We start from the raw sequence: 13,878 nt of genomic DNA on the forward strand, positions 1-13,878 counted from the left end.
TTGGAAGGCTTGGAAGGTGATTTGGGGTGGTTATTGAGTGATTCCAAGTGGATTTGAAGGGGATTTGAAGGGAAAATCAGATTCCAGGTAAGTTCTTTAATTTTTTTTTCTATGCTTTTTTAAAACAATTTGTTTATTTTTTGTTGCATTTAGATTGATTACAAATGATTCCTAGGTAGTCTAAATCATTTCTAAGTTATTTACACAAGATTTAACACAAGTCTTGTTGAATTTTCACAATTTTTTTGAAGAATCTAGTTTTCAAAAAATAATTCAAACCCTACTTTTTTTTTAAAAAAACTTCGAATGATGTCTAAATTTATTTAAACTAATGTAGATAGTTTGCTTAGTGCTAAATTGTTTAACTAAAATGTTAATTTTTTTTTGCACTTTGTATGTGTAGGTTAAGTAAGCATTAATCATGGCAAGGGAGCAATGGCCACTAGATCCATGCCCATCTGGATTTATAGGCACCCGTCCTAGAGGTGCTAGAGATGGGGCATGGAGGTATGCCTATGAGGGACCCGATCCTGGGTCAATTATATGCTTAAAGTGTGAGAGAATACTTCATGGAGGCATCAACCACCTCAAATACCACCTTGCAGGAATAGATAGGCATGATGCTAGAGCATGCCCTGGGACCAATGAAGAAATAAAAAGACAAATGAATGCCCTACTTGCAGCTGGAGAAGAGAAGAAATTGCAAAGGGAGAGGGCAAAACTAGCCATGAGATCAGCCATAGCTGAATCTCAAGGTGTTTCTATTGACCTTGAAGAGGAAGAAGAAGCACTTGAGGGCATAGTGGGCTCTCGGCGTGGCCCACGTATCCGCAAACCGACCATCAGCTCGCCCATTGCTTCTGCTTCCTCTAGTAGAGTACCTGGCCGGGGCCCTGTTCCACTTCCATCACAACGATCAGGGTCGATCGGTGATTATTTTGTGCCCAGAAACACACCTGGAGGACAACCATCATTAGAGGCTAGTGGATGGAATAAGGAGGTACATGAGAAAACTGACATTGCAGTTGCTGATTTTTGGTACTTCAACAGCATTGCATTCAATGTGGCGGAGAATGCTTATTGGCTGAATTTGGTGACTGCTATGACAGTTTCAGGAAAGGGGTACAAGGCCCCTTCTCGCAGGGATTTGAGTGGGAGGTTAGTAAATTACTACATAGTCCACTTGATTTCATTTTTAATTATTTTTTAGATTTCTTGTTTATTAAATCAAAATTGTGTACTAATACCTAATTTCACTTTGCACTTACAGGTTGCTCACAAATGCAGTTGCTAGGGCAAGAGAAGTGATGGAGGATCAAAAAATTGATTGGGCAAATTATGGCTGCACCATTCTTTCTAATGGGTGGACAGATGGCAAGAACCGCACCATCATCAATTTTTTCGCTTGCAAGGACAATGTAGTGTTCTTGAAATCTGTTGATGCCTCCAACAAGGTGAAAAATGCAGAAACATTGGCTGGAATGTTGGAGCGTGTCATCATGGAGGTGGGGGTAGAGAATGTGGTGCAAATCATCACAGATAATGCAACAGCATATGTGTCAGCAAGTAGAATCCTTTTGAATTATCACCTTTAGGCATTAGCAATATTCTCATTTGTTGTGGGCTTTGTTTTACTTGGTTGCATATTTCTTAAGAATAAATTCTTCTTTTGTAGGAAGAATCCTCCAAGAGAGGCACCCCACTCTTTTTTGGACACCTTGTGCAGCACATGTCCTTGACCTTCTTTTGGAGGACATAGGAAAACTTGAGTGGGTGACTCCAGTTGTGGAAGATGCAAGGAGGATCACCAAATATATCTACAATCACCCTTGGGTCCTAAATTTGATGAGACAACACACGCAAGGGAAAGATTTGGTGAGAGCTGGTGTCACAAGGTTTGCAATGATTTTCTTGACGTTGCAAAGCATTCTTGCTGCATTGACTTCTTTGAAACAAATGTTTGTGAGTGGAGAATGGCTTAACTCACCTTATTCAAAGAAGCCTGAAGGAGAGGCTGTCGCATGCATAGTCTTCGACAACCAATTTGCACAAAGGGCTGCAGAGATTGTGAAGGTTGTTACTTCAAAACTTTAATTTTTAAATTTTAGTTATTCTTGATTCAAGTCTCTCATCACTAATTTGTAACTTCATTATTTAAATTTTGATCTTTTTGTAATTTGTATTTTTCAATTGTAGGTGTCAGAGCCCTTGGTTCGAGTTCTTCGCTTGGTGGATGGGGATAAAACCCCAATGGGATATCTTTATGAGGCCATGGATAGGGCCAAAGAGTCTATCAAAAATTACTACAAGGGGGATAGGCTCAAATTTGATCCCATTTGGGAAATTGTTGATAGGAGGTGGAACAATCAGCTCCACCAACCCATTCATGCAGCAGGGTACTTCCTCAACCCTCGTTTTAGGTTCGGGGGTTCTTACTCAGATTCGAATGGAGAAGTCATGGAGGGCCTCAGTACATGCATTGAGAGGATGGTACCTAATGTTGAGGAGAGAGACCTCATTGTGAGTGAGCTCCAAAATTATGAGGGAGGAAGGGGTAGGCTATTCTCTTCAGAGCTGGCTAGGAGAGGAAGAACCACTCAAACCCCAGGTATAACATTTGCCATTTGGATTTTGGGATCTAAAGACTAAAATGATTGATAAATTATGTTTTCTCTTTTCTCTTTGCTTTCTAACTTTTCCATTTTATTTATTTTGCAGATGCTTGGTGGCAAAATTGGGGTGGAAACACCCCACATCTCAAAAAATTTGCCCTCAGAGTCTTATGTCAGCCTTGCAGTTCATCCAATTGTGAGCGCAATTGGAGCTTGTTTGAAGCAATCCACACGAAGAAGAGGAGCAAGTTAGCACAGAAACGGCTCAATGACCTTGTCTACGTGCAATATAATCTTCGATTGCGCGTAAAGAAGGTAGAGGAACTAGAAGGTGGTCCAATTGACTTGGATGATATAGATCCTTACAGTGATTGGACATCACAGGAGAAGCCTCCATTGTTTTCCGACACTGACATCACTGATTTGGAGAGGCAGGCTATGGAGGAGGGGGGTGGATTTGGTTTCAGGCTGGATGACATTGAGGAGGATGAGGATGAGGATGAGGATGAGGATTCATTGCCAGTGCCAGAGGCAGGTGGAGACATAGCTTCATCCAGGATGGAGGATGAGTCTCAATCAACCATACCGAGCGAGGAGGCACAGTCACGCCCAGTCCCACAGCAGACTTATACGACTAGACAGTCTAGACCCTCTAGTTCTACCTCTCCCCATGTTTTTGCTAGAGCTGGGAAGAGGAAGTTGTAATTGTAATTTGTGATGATGTATTTACTTTTGGTTTTATAAAAACTACTTAGTAATTTACTATTTTGCTTCAGGCTTTCAGCCATCAGCATTCCTCATGAGGATGCGATTTTGTAGACATTTTGCATTTAAATATATCTAGAATCAGCTTGTTTCTTTTGTGTTATCATTTATTGACTCATTGGATGCATCTTCTCATTAAAAATTGCAAAAAAAATGCGTTTTTTACTAAGTTTAAGCGTGTTTTTAAGTTGCCGAGTTTTTTCGCCGAGTTTTTCCGAGTTTTTCCCGAGTTTTCGCCGAGTTTTTTTCCCAGGGGCCTGGCGAGTCGAGCCGAGTCGCGAGTAGTTCAACTATGGTATAAGTGATGTGATCAAGGATAAGGGGTCAACTGGATGACTACCTTGTGCTTGCAGCTTGAAAAATTCACCATCATATATGTATGTCAATTGTAAACCTAATGTTGGCTTTGAAAAGACTTACCAAAACACAAGAAGAGATAAATTACACAATGGTTATGTTGAGTCTACCAAATTCACAAACCTCCAAACAACAATGTACACTCAAAGGAACGTCGTCCAATCATCAAGCAAGCAAGAAACCCTCAATTTACAAATTCTATTATTTTATGAGATTTTTAACTATTAAACAAGACAAGATTGCCCTACAACCCAAATGGTCTAAAACAAAAAAGACAGCAAGGGTGTGAGTACTCAAAATGAATCCTACAACCTATTGTAACACAGTCCCATCTTCACATGGTTTCACATACATTTAAAACAATTATTTGACTGATATACAATATTTAGCTCTCCCAAGGGGCACACAAATACATATACACCATAAAAATTCATGAAATCAATTCTTTACTCATTCTACATAACATTGTGGGTTTCAAGCACTTCACAATGATTTCCCACACACTCAACTACTTTCCCGTCAATCTCAATAGCTCTAGCATGCTCTTAGGCATTTTGTCAAACTTTTAGCCTGAACTTTGACCATTAAAATCTTCCCAACAAGGAATAGTTATCACCATGATGAATTCTCACACCTTTATAAACAAAACGCTCAATGAAATTTGGTCTTTATGTAGCCTAGTTCGATTTGGATCTCTGTATCCTTCAAATTCAACCTTCTTCCTTGCATGCTTGACACCTAGCTTCAACAAACAAGGTTTTCCTTTAGTTTTTTTTAATATGAAAACTCTCTTCATTTTCCACCCCATTGTAGATGAATGATTTGTATCCACATCTTCCAACTTGCTTGGGCTGTAGTTTCTTTCCCTGGCTCGCCATTTTTGCATTTCTCATTATTTTCTGCAAGCCACCTTTATCAAAAACATTTTGCAATCCTTCAGCTCACCCTATGCCCTCTTTCTTTTGTTTTGGCTTTTTCTCCGCCTTCAATGGCTTTGTGGAAGCCTATAAATGATTCCCAAAGTTTTTAGAAAAAATGCTTTCAAAACTGCTTTGCTTCCTTCTTGGATGTTTTTGGCAAGGTTCTCTATTAAATTTGTATTTTCCAATCACCCCCTTTCGAGTCCAAATGAATCTTGCCACACTATCACCATTAAAAACGCATTAAATTCATGCCATTTTTTTGTTGAAGGTGGTCTGAGGACTTTGAACCATTACCATGCATTTGCCAGGTATTTGATGAAGTGCTCACAAAACAAAATGCAACTAAAACTTTAAAATAACTACATTTACTTATTGAATTTTTTTGGTGTGATTCAAGGCTGCTCATGAATCCAGATTCTCCTGCATCAATAAAAAGTGGGTGTTTATAACCATGTGTATTTTTCATTTTCTCTTTGTTCAATAGATGCACAGAACATACCATTAATTTATAGTTTGGCTGTAGTTTCATATGATATTGTGCTCTTGTTAACTTGTGGTGAAGCAGCCAATACTGAGAGGTTCAAGGCTTAGATTGTGAAAATGCCACCTAGAACATTGAGACCAAGATTGCATTAAATAAATAACATGGAAAGAAGTAGAACTGTAATGATTGGTTTGAATCTGTAAATAATAAATATTTTATGTTGAACTTGAAATCGAATCTGCTTATCAGGATATGAAATGTTATTCAGAAAGTATCTTTTTTCTAAAACATTTTGAAAATGACAGATGGGTATAGCTGATGCTATATTGGATCTGGTGAGTAGCGGAACAACTTTGCATGAGAACAATTTAAAGGAAATAGAAGGTGGGCTGGTTTTGAATAGCCAGGTAATTCTGATTCTAGTTACTATTTACAAAATTATTAATCATTTTCATAGTCAACAAAAGATCTTTGAATCTGGATTAATTAGAGCTGATTTTGATTTTGTACTTTTCTTTCATCCATTAGTAAGTGACATCCCATTCTTTTGCACTCGTAAAATGCCTTTTGGCATGTGGAAATCTAGATTGTTTTTGTTTTCACAATTAATGCTAAGTTTGAAAGGACTTTCGTCTGTATGAACCACTTTTTCATTCCAGGGTGTATTTGTTGCAAACAAGAAAGCTTTGGTTCAGCATAGAGATGTATTAGAGATTGCACATGAAATGCTTGAAAGGCTGGAAGCACATCTTAAGGCAGTTGAAGAGTTCAAGGTATTGATATTATCTAGTCAACATCTGCACTCCCAATAAATCTGTAAAATGTGATTACGAATTGATTAGAAAGCAAACATAGTTGATAAATGTTTTCCATTTCATGTCGAGGTTCTCAGAGCTGTAGTAGAATTTTCTTTCTAGGGAATACATATGTTCTTTAGTTTAACTCAAAAGATGTGCCCGTTAATTTTGTATCATTCATCTTCGAAGAATTCTCTTACTGAAGTTGTTCATTTCACTTACACAGGTAACAGCTAATATGCGAGGCAGCTCGGCACAGGAAGTGGCTGAAAAAATATTTATGCACACAGACTTCCATGGGTTTCAGGTGACAATGTGGAAAAATATGAGGAGAATACCTTATAGGATCCTGCATATGATCAATTATTTCACAGTATTCATTTCTATGGAAAAAAAAGCATTAGACCAAAATTTATTGATATATTATATAATTATAATATGTGAATCTCATAAAATACAAAAACTGAACACAAATATTATTCTCATATTAAGGAAAAAATAAAACTAAGCAAATAGTTATAAAACTTTGCAGGATTTAATGATGCAGCACTGTCTACAGACCTGCAAAATTTCTCCAACAATATACTGTATTCTAAACCAATAAAAATCAGATAAATCAACTGTTCTGTAGCAGAATATGCATCAAGGAGGAATGGAAAAGAAACACCAGATTCATATATTGAAAGATCTTAAGTAGTTCATGTATTTATCATAACCAGAAAACAAAACATAACAGGATATTTCAAAGACTGTTGTCTCTATCCCTTGTTCCACTCTTCTCCTAAACAAAAATCCTTTGAAAGTTATTCCCCCACTAATATTAGGGTAGGTCCCCATGCCGCTGCTTGGGGTAAGGTCCCATTGAGGGGGGCCTCCTAAAAAAATTCAGTGGGTGCTGCTAAGATTTTTTAGGAATATTTTAAAGCTGGTGGTCCCATGATTTAATAGTGCATATCAGCTTAAAAATTTAAGCTCCCAAATTTAGGGAAGCTGGTATCTCATGAAGAATGCTACAAATAAAAAACTAATAAATGAACACCATTTTCATTCTATTTCTTTCCTGATGGGAATTCAGAATAGTAGCTGATTGACAAGTGGTAGAAAAAATCCCTAAGCTGGTGGGGAAATTTCTAGTCCCACCCCAATTGCACCCACTGAAATCTGCAGTCCTAAAATGTAGGGGCTGCTATTTTCAGGAAAAGATTCAAAATTATTCTGTAGCATAAATTTTTTTTATTCATGGAACCTCCTGCTTCATGAAAATAGATCCTGAAGCCCCCCTCATGGAATCTTACCCTTAGCTTATTTTGGCTAGCAGCTGCCGCTCAACTTTTTGTGCAACAATTTGTGGAGCTGGTGATCTCATAGATGATCAAATTTGCTGCTTGTATTTAAACAGTCCTCTTAAATGATATTTTAAAATAATTTTTTAATAATATTTCTTGCAAATAAAATTTGGAGGCAAAGTTGAAGGCAAATAAATAGAAGAGAAAAAAAATGGAAAGAAGTCACGTGTCATTTTTTCCAATAAACGGTTGTTGCTTATTTCCAATCCCTCCTTTTTTCTTCAGCTTATTTTCAATTTATAAGCAGCGTTGACGTGTTTTTTATGCACCTCAAACACAAAATAAAATACCAAGGTACCTTATCCTCTCTCAAACAAAATCTTTCCAAATGCTAAACTATGTGATCAATTGGAAGACTCCAAGGTTTCTATTGTCGGATCTCAATAAGCTCAATGGTTTGATGTGATAATGTTGGAATCACAAGGGTACTTATGTTGCATACAAATGCTTGAATGTTTGAATGTTACCAGAACTTGGGACTAACTCATCTAACAAAGAAAGAACAAAAGGAAAGGGTTTGGAGAGTCTAATCTAATCCTAGGAATGCAGGATGTAGTGAATGACTTGGTGAAACTCTACTAGATTTTGCTTTGACATCAATGAACAACTCCACAAAGCTAGTGCGATCTTCTAAGGTAAATATATGATGTTCAAATTACCAACAACAGACAATATCAAGGCAATGCATATCAATGTGTGAGTAGCAATTGAATTTAAGCTTGAATAAGGATTCTAGCTGACCATGCAAGGCAAGTTTACATTCAGCAAATTGCTAGTAGTATGGATATGCGAATTTCACCATTAATCATCGACAAAATCTTCCATTCAATTAACCAACATTAAAACAAATGACAAATAGAAACCACGCAACTTGTTGAAACAACACATTTCACCATATCTTCAAGGAAAAGAGTATATTTATATACAAGTCTTAGCAACACTTTTACCTTATCTCCTAATCTACTTCTACTCTAACTTCTAATTCCTAATTGCCTTAGCAACTATTCAACTCTTCTAACATTAGCCTTTACAAATGAGAAAATTGAGCCTTATATAGAGGTCTTATTACAATGAATGGCTTAGATTGATTCACAATCAATGGCCAATATCAAAAGATAGAAACCCTATCAGGGTTTGTTACAACCAACATCATATTGGCCAATGAGAGATGAGGATAGGTAAGATGAATAATATTTGATGTAGCGCCACATGTCACTTATCCTCTTCTTGAATGAATATTGACTTGGTACCCTTTGATTGAACAAATGGTGATTGGGATGCCACCTCAACTTGCATTGTAGACTTAATCAATTTGCCTTGAACATTCTTCATGATGTTTGGAATTCCTTGTGATACTTTGCATTTCATCCTTATATCAAGGAATTCCCCTTGAACTATTTGTTCTTTGACTTTGAGATCCGATTATGTAGTTCCTACTTCATAATGTGGAATCCCCTGTGCTTATGTCTTGGATTTGTCTTCCTCCCATTTGTTCACCATCATGGTGAAATTTTCATGTTTGAGCTAGTCCCCATCTTTGCTTTTAAAATCCTTGTCTTGAAATCCTCTTGGACCTGATCCTTCATCATTTGTTGCTTTGAAGTGTTGAGCCTTGGTGTCCTTGCAAGCTGCATCCTCTTTCACCTCAAGCCTTGATCATCATGCTTCCCTTCTTTGTAGCAGACCTACAAAACAAACAAAGATCGAATCAAACACCTATGGGATAAATCTTGTTTCAACCTTGGTGGGAAATTGATCCTTGTAGGGACTAATTCAGTCCTTGAAATTTATCATTGTCTTCATGATCACTTTCTCATGATGGAAATTCGAAGTTCATAGGGACTCCTTTCTCTTAGCAAATTTCACTTCATTTTGATGCCTTACCCTTGGAGTGGAGATTCGATCTCCATAGGGACTCCTCATTCCTCGTGACTTATGCTCTTCCTTTGTAATTCTGCCCTTGAGTGGAAATCCAACCCTCATCGGGACTTATTGTCCTTGAAGATTTTGTGTTGATTTGATCACCCATTTGATGGAGTGGAAATTTGAACCTCATAGGGACTTTTTGCTTCCAACTTTTGTTCCAGCTTGTGATAGGTAATTTGAAAAATTAGTTTTCCAGAATTAACTTAGGTTCTGATTTCAATCAGAAAATTGGAACTATGTAGCACCAAATCTGGAAAATGTGAAGGTCTCAATCTAGATTTGGAAATTTTGCCTTAAGGAAACCCGATTTTTCAGACTTAAGAACGGTCTGATTTTAATTTGCAGGTCTGCAAATATCCTTCAAACTCAGAAAATTGAATGATGTTACGATCCAGTTCACTGCCTAATGCAGCCATAACCAGTAAACCCTCAAAGAGAATCAACCGGCTAATACAGCAAGAGCAACATCACGAAAGCAACAAGAAAACATAACAAGATTGCATAAACGGATCATATTAATGCCTTAGAACTTCCGACAGTCATCCGGCAATCATCATATAATCATCAAAGAACATCTGGCAATTAACCGGTTACATGCAGGCTATCAGCCAGATACAATCCAATCCGGGACTCTAAGAATCAACCAGATCACAAAATGCGAATCTCAATCCTTATTCTCAATTCTACTTCCTCTGCCCCTACAAATGATTACATAATAACATATTTATACCCACTGGAACATATCTGGGTCGGCCTCATAAGATTACATTTACCAATGCAGGAAATGAAACGTGTAATTAGGTCGGCCCTAAGAATTAAATAAATCTTTTTGGAAAATAACAACCAAGCGATGCGGTTCAGCAAGAAAGTCGGCCACACGCCAAAGAACATCAGACAAGACCCAAGATAGATCCACACACCAAGAATCGCGCCGGTAATGAAGGAAAACCAACCCGTAAGCACAAGAACTGTCCGGGAACCCAAAAACAGTCAATCGGAAGCGATAACCAACCAGAAAAGAACCCAAATGAACTGAAAATCTGGGATTAAGCACATGAACTAGCTTGGAAACCGAAAATAAGATTTGCCACGAAGAACAAACAACTACCGGTACCAACCGGTAAGAACACAAAAAACTGCACAAAGAACTAAACAAGAACAAAACTGAAAGGAAATATTTTTGGATGATGCAAGATTACTCATCGACCGGGGATGCTCCCGCATCACTGCCCAAGTCTGATTTTTAAGTATAAAAGTCTGAAAATATCTCAAAAATTTGAAACTACTTCCTTAGCTCTGAAAGTGGAATGATAAATCTGCAAAGCTCAAGTATCTGGGTCTAATTTATGAGTCTCAAAGGTCTGAGACAAAGTCTGAAAATTGTCCACCTTGCAATCAATAGGGCTTTGGTCTTTGACCAGCCCGAAATTCCTTCTTCATGCGATTCAAATGGCCTCTTAATGGTGGTGCATTCTCCTTTATACCTTAGGCGGTCTTCAATCCTCCTCTCTTCTAGCTTACCTGAAGTCAAATCAGCAACTTAATGATATTATATTGCTTGTTGGCCTGTGTTTTATTTAGCGTTTCACCTTTCACTTTCACCACACAGCAAATGTGGGATAAAAAAATGTTAATCAAGCAAGATAGGGAAATCGATATGCATAAGAACAAATTTATCCTTGAAACATTTACATTGCTTTTGCTCATGTTTATTCATTCTTACCTCATTTTGTTCCACTCCACAATGAATGTGAGAAAATGTCATATCAGCTTCATGGAAAATCGAGGTCCATTGGGACACTTCATTCCTTGTAAAAAAATTTCTTGATTTTTCCTTGAGTGGAGATTTAGTGGTCATAGGGACTAATCAATACTTGTATTTTCTTCACTCATTCACTCACTTGCAGCTTTAGTCACTTTTTCCTCCACTTCCTACAACATCATGATGCATGTGGGACAAAATATTGCTTGAAGTGGAAAATCAAAGTCCATAGGGAATTTTGCATTTAAGGTGGAAATTCCTTGGTCATCGGGACTCTCCACATTCCACTCACTCTGCCTCCTTGTAAGCTAAGTCCCTGGAGTGGAAATCTGACCTCCATCGGGACTCTTTGTCCTTGTGAACTCATTGTTTTGTCTTGAGTGGAAAATCCAAGGTCATCGGGACTTTCCATCTGGACATCTTCACTCCTTTATTAACTAAGTCCCAGGAGTGGAAAAACATGGGTCATCGGGCCTAATGTATTTTTTGCCTTGTAAACTTTCTTTCCAAGTGGAAAAACGACCCTAATCAAGTCCAAACACTCCAAACACATGTCCCAAACTCAAAATAGGTAATCTGGTGCTCAAAATGGAGGGGAAAAACGACCTCCATTGGGACTGATTGATTTTACCTTAATTTCCCAAGTGGAAAAACATCTTCCATCCGGACTTTGTTGATTTTCATGCTTTTAAAGTCCAAACTCACCCAATTTCATCAATTTATGCAGTGGAAATTCTATTTCCATCAGGACTTTATAAATTTTCCCAAGTTTTCAAGGGTGGAAAATTGAATTCCATCGGGACTATGTGTATTTTTTTGGTTCCTTTCATCTCCTAGGAGTGGAAAAATGACTCCAATAGGGACTTTTAGCATTTTCACACAAAATTCGCATCAGTTAGCAACATTCACCATTTTTCGTTCAAATTTTCACTCAATACTTAGGAAAATAAACTGACTTTTAGTTTATTTTCATAATAATAAGTTACTTACAATTCTAGACAGCACCCAACCAACTAAACGTGGGTGGGTTGCTGGAGTAAATGCTCTGCATCATTTAGTCTTTTTATGCATTCAAAGATTTTAGAAAATTGCAAAAATTTTGGAGAAGGTTTTCAGTTTAATTTATGAAAAAATGGTAAAAATTCTACCTGATCAATTTCCCTGATAAATAAATTTATTTATCTGGATGGCGGATGGTGGGTGCTACAGGGGCCAACAGTGGGTCCAGTCTATTGGAGAAACAATGGAGAAGTACGGACTGGTTATTATGCTATAATGTTATGCGTACCCAAGCAGAGTCTTTACAAGTGTGTTCGCCAATTGAGAGCTGTGAGTAATTAGATAGGTTTTTACTTAATTACAGCATTGTTCAGAAAGATTCCATCCAGGAGCTTCTGTTTCATCTTTTGTTCATCTATATCGTAAGTGTTGTGTGTCCTCAGGAAAATTAAGTCTAGTATAATATCATAAATGTTTTGCGTATAATAGGGAGTGAATTTTTTTCTACAGGCTGGAGGTAGTGGGGTCCTGGTTTCTCCTTTAACATATATTTTTGATGAAGAGCCATCTCGATGGCGAAAGCTACTGGATCAATTGAATCTTTGAGAATCTTGTACAGTTAAATTAAGTTTTATTAAGATTCTCTTTGAAAAATTTCCAAATGACAAAATAAAAGCCATGACATGATTTATTTATTTTTTCGAAGGGAGAAATTTTATTATAAATTTGAAATCAATTTGTAATATTTGGCTGCAGAACATACTCAAAGGTCCTACTGAATCTTGAATATATTAATTTCGACTGTTTCAAGCCTAAGGTTTGGAATTGATAACTGAAGAGTTCTTATGATTTTTGGATTTATGGATTAGCAGTTACAGTGATTACAATGAGGTTTGCCATAAAAGCATATTGAATTTCATGGGGGATAGAGCCATGCCTTGCAGTTTCATATTGTTTAACGGCATTCATTGCAGATGCATTTACCTTTATCAGATATCTTGATCAAAGCCTTCTATATATTATTCCAGGAAAGGATCTTAGAAACTATTGACATTTTTTTTCAGTTTTCTGTGAATTTCCAAGTTTGTTGAAATTTATTGTTACAATTTTTACTGCTTACCATCTACACCTGTAAATTTTGGTTTCTCCTTCAAATTTTCTCATTTTAAGAACCTCGCCTGTACATGTATCATTCAACCCTCCTATGGTTCAGATGGTTTCGGCAACATGGCAAAAAGGCTGCAGACATACTGCTGCAACATTCTAAATTGGTCACCAAAATTCTGTTTGCAGTAAAGAAATAGAACAAAGGTTATGGAAACTGAAAGAACGCATTGATCCTGGATTTAATTTATCTCCAATCTAGAAAACACTTTAAAACTTCATTTCTAATATGTAGAAAGTATCTTCTTCAGAAGCACTCATTTTCATGCCAAAAGGATAGTTTGTAACAAGTTGCTTGAATCTTCTTGATAGCAGAAAAGGATGCAATATTTCAACGACGATCATGGTTGATATATAAGGTTAGTTTGTCCATGAAACATCCGTCCTTAAGCTTCAACCCTGTGGGAAAATTGCCATCTACAATGCTTTGATCAGTTCACCTCCGCCTACTGCCAGGAGAGATTTTTGGAGAACCATCTCTAAGAATAATATGAAATGCAATAGGAGAGTACATATTACCAGATTTAATCCAACTAGAGCTAGCAGGCATAACATGAAAGAACACCTGTTAATATCAGAAGATCTATTGTAATGCAGGCATTGCCATGCTGCCACCAACGTGTGCAGATCATTAAGACCTGTCTACAACTTCAAGGCAAAGATAGGCAATGAAGCAACACGGTAAACTTCTGCCTTAACACCGATCATTCTGCAATCAGAGCTACAAAAGAAGCTAGTCAGTG

General features: G+C 37.3%; 2 protein-coding genes across 4 annotated transcripts in view; both read left to right on the forward strand.

The window, feature by feature from the left end:
- Window positions 1-12,920, forward strand: part of LOC131033204 (ATP phosphoribosyltransferase 2, chloroplastic) — a 115,933-nt gene extending 103,013 nt beyond the window's left edge. For all 3 annotated transcript variants that reach the window (XM_057964364.2, XM_057964362.2, XM_057964363.2), the window contains 5 exons: window positions 5,447-5,548; window positions 5,801-5,914; window positions 6,165-6,245; window positions 12,182-12,301; window positions 12,482-12,920. In XM_057964364.2, the coding sequence (XP_057820347.2) occupies window positions 5,447-5,548; window positions 5,801-5,914; window positions 6,165-6,245; window positions 12,182-12,301; window positions 12,482-12,577 (513 nt within the window). In that variant the 3' untranslated portion in view covers window positions 12,578-12,920. The remainder of the gene's footprint in view (window positions 1-5,446; window positions 5,549-5,800; window positions 5,915-6,164; window positions 6,246-12,181; window positions 12,302-12,481) is intronic.
- Window positions 1,686-3,342, forward strand: LOC131856142 (uncharacterized). Its single transcript, XM_059207549.1, has 3 exons — window positions 1,686-2,073; window positions 2,197-2,608; window positions 2,719-3,342. Exons 1-3 carry the CDS (start codon window positions 1,846-1,848, stop codon window positions 3,315-3,317), a joined length of 1,239 nt encoding a protein of 412 aa, XP_059063532.1. The 5' UTR covers window positions 1,686-1,845; the 3' UTR covers window positions 3,318-3,342.
- Window positions 12,921-13,878: the final 958 nt, after the last annotated feature.

The sequence above is a fragment of the Cryptomeria japonica genome, chromosome 6 (genome assembly GCF_030272615.1).
Source record: "Cryptomeria japonica chromosome 6, Sugi_1.0, whole genome shotgun sequence".
Taxonomy (NCBI): domain Eukaryota; kingdom Viridiplantae; phylum Streptophyta; class Pinopsida; order Cupressales; family Cupressaceae; genus Cryptomeria; species Cryptomeria japonica.

Bases quoted from the DNA above. Each gene is read 5' to 3' on its own strand.
- LOC131856142 (XM_059207549.1), top strand. From the start codon at position 1,846: ATGAGACAACACACGCAAGGGAAAGATTTGGTGAGAGCTGGTGTCACA. The intron at 2,074-2,196 runs GTTGTTACTTCA...TTTCAATTGTAG, and splicing joins GGGCTGCAGAGATTGTGAAG to GTGTCAGAGCCCTTGGTTCG. The intron at 2,609-2,718 runs GTATAACATTTG...TTTATTTTGCAG, and splicing joins AAGAACCACTCAAACCCCAG to ATGCTTGGTGGCAAAATTGG.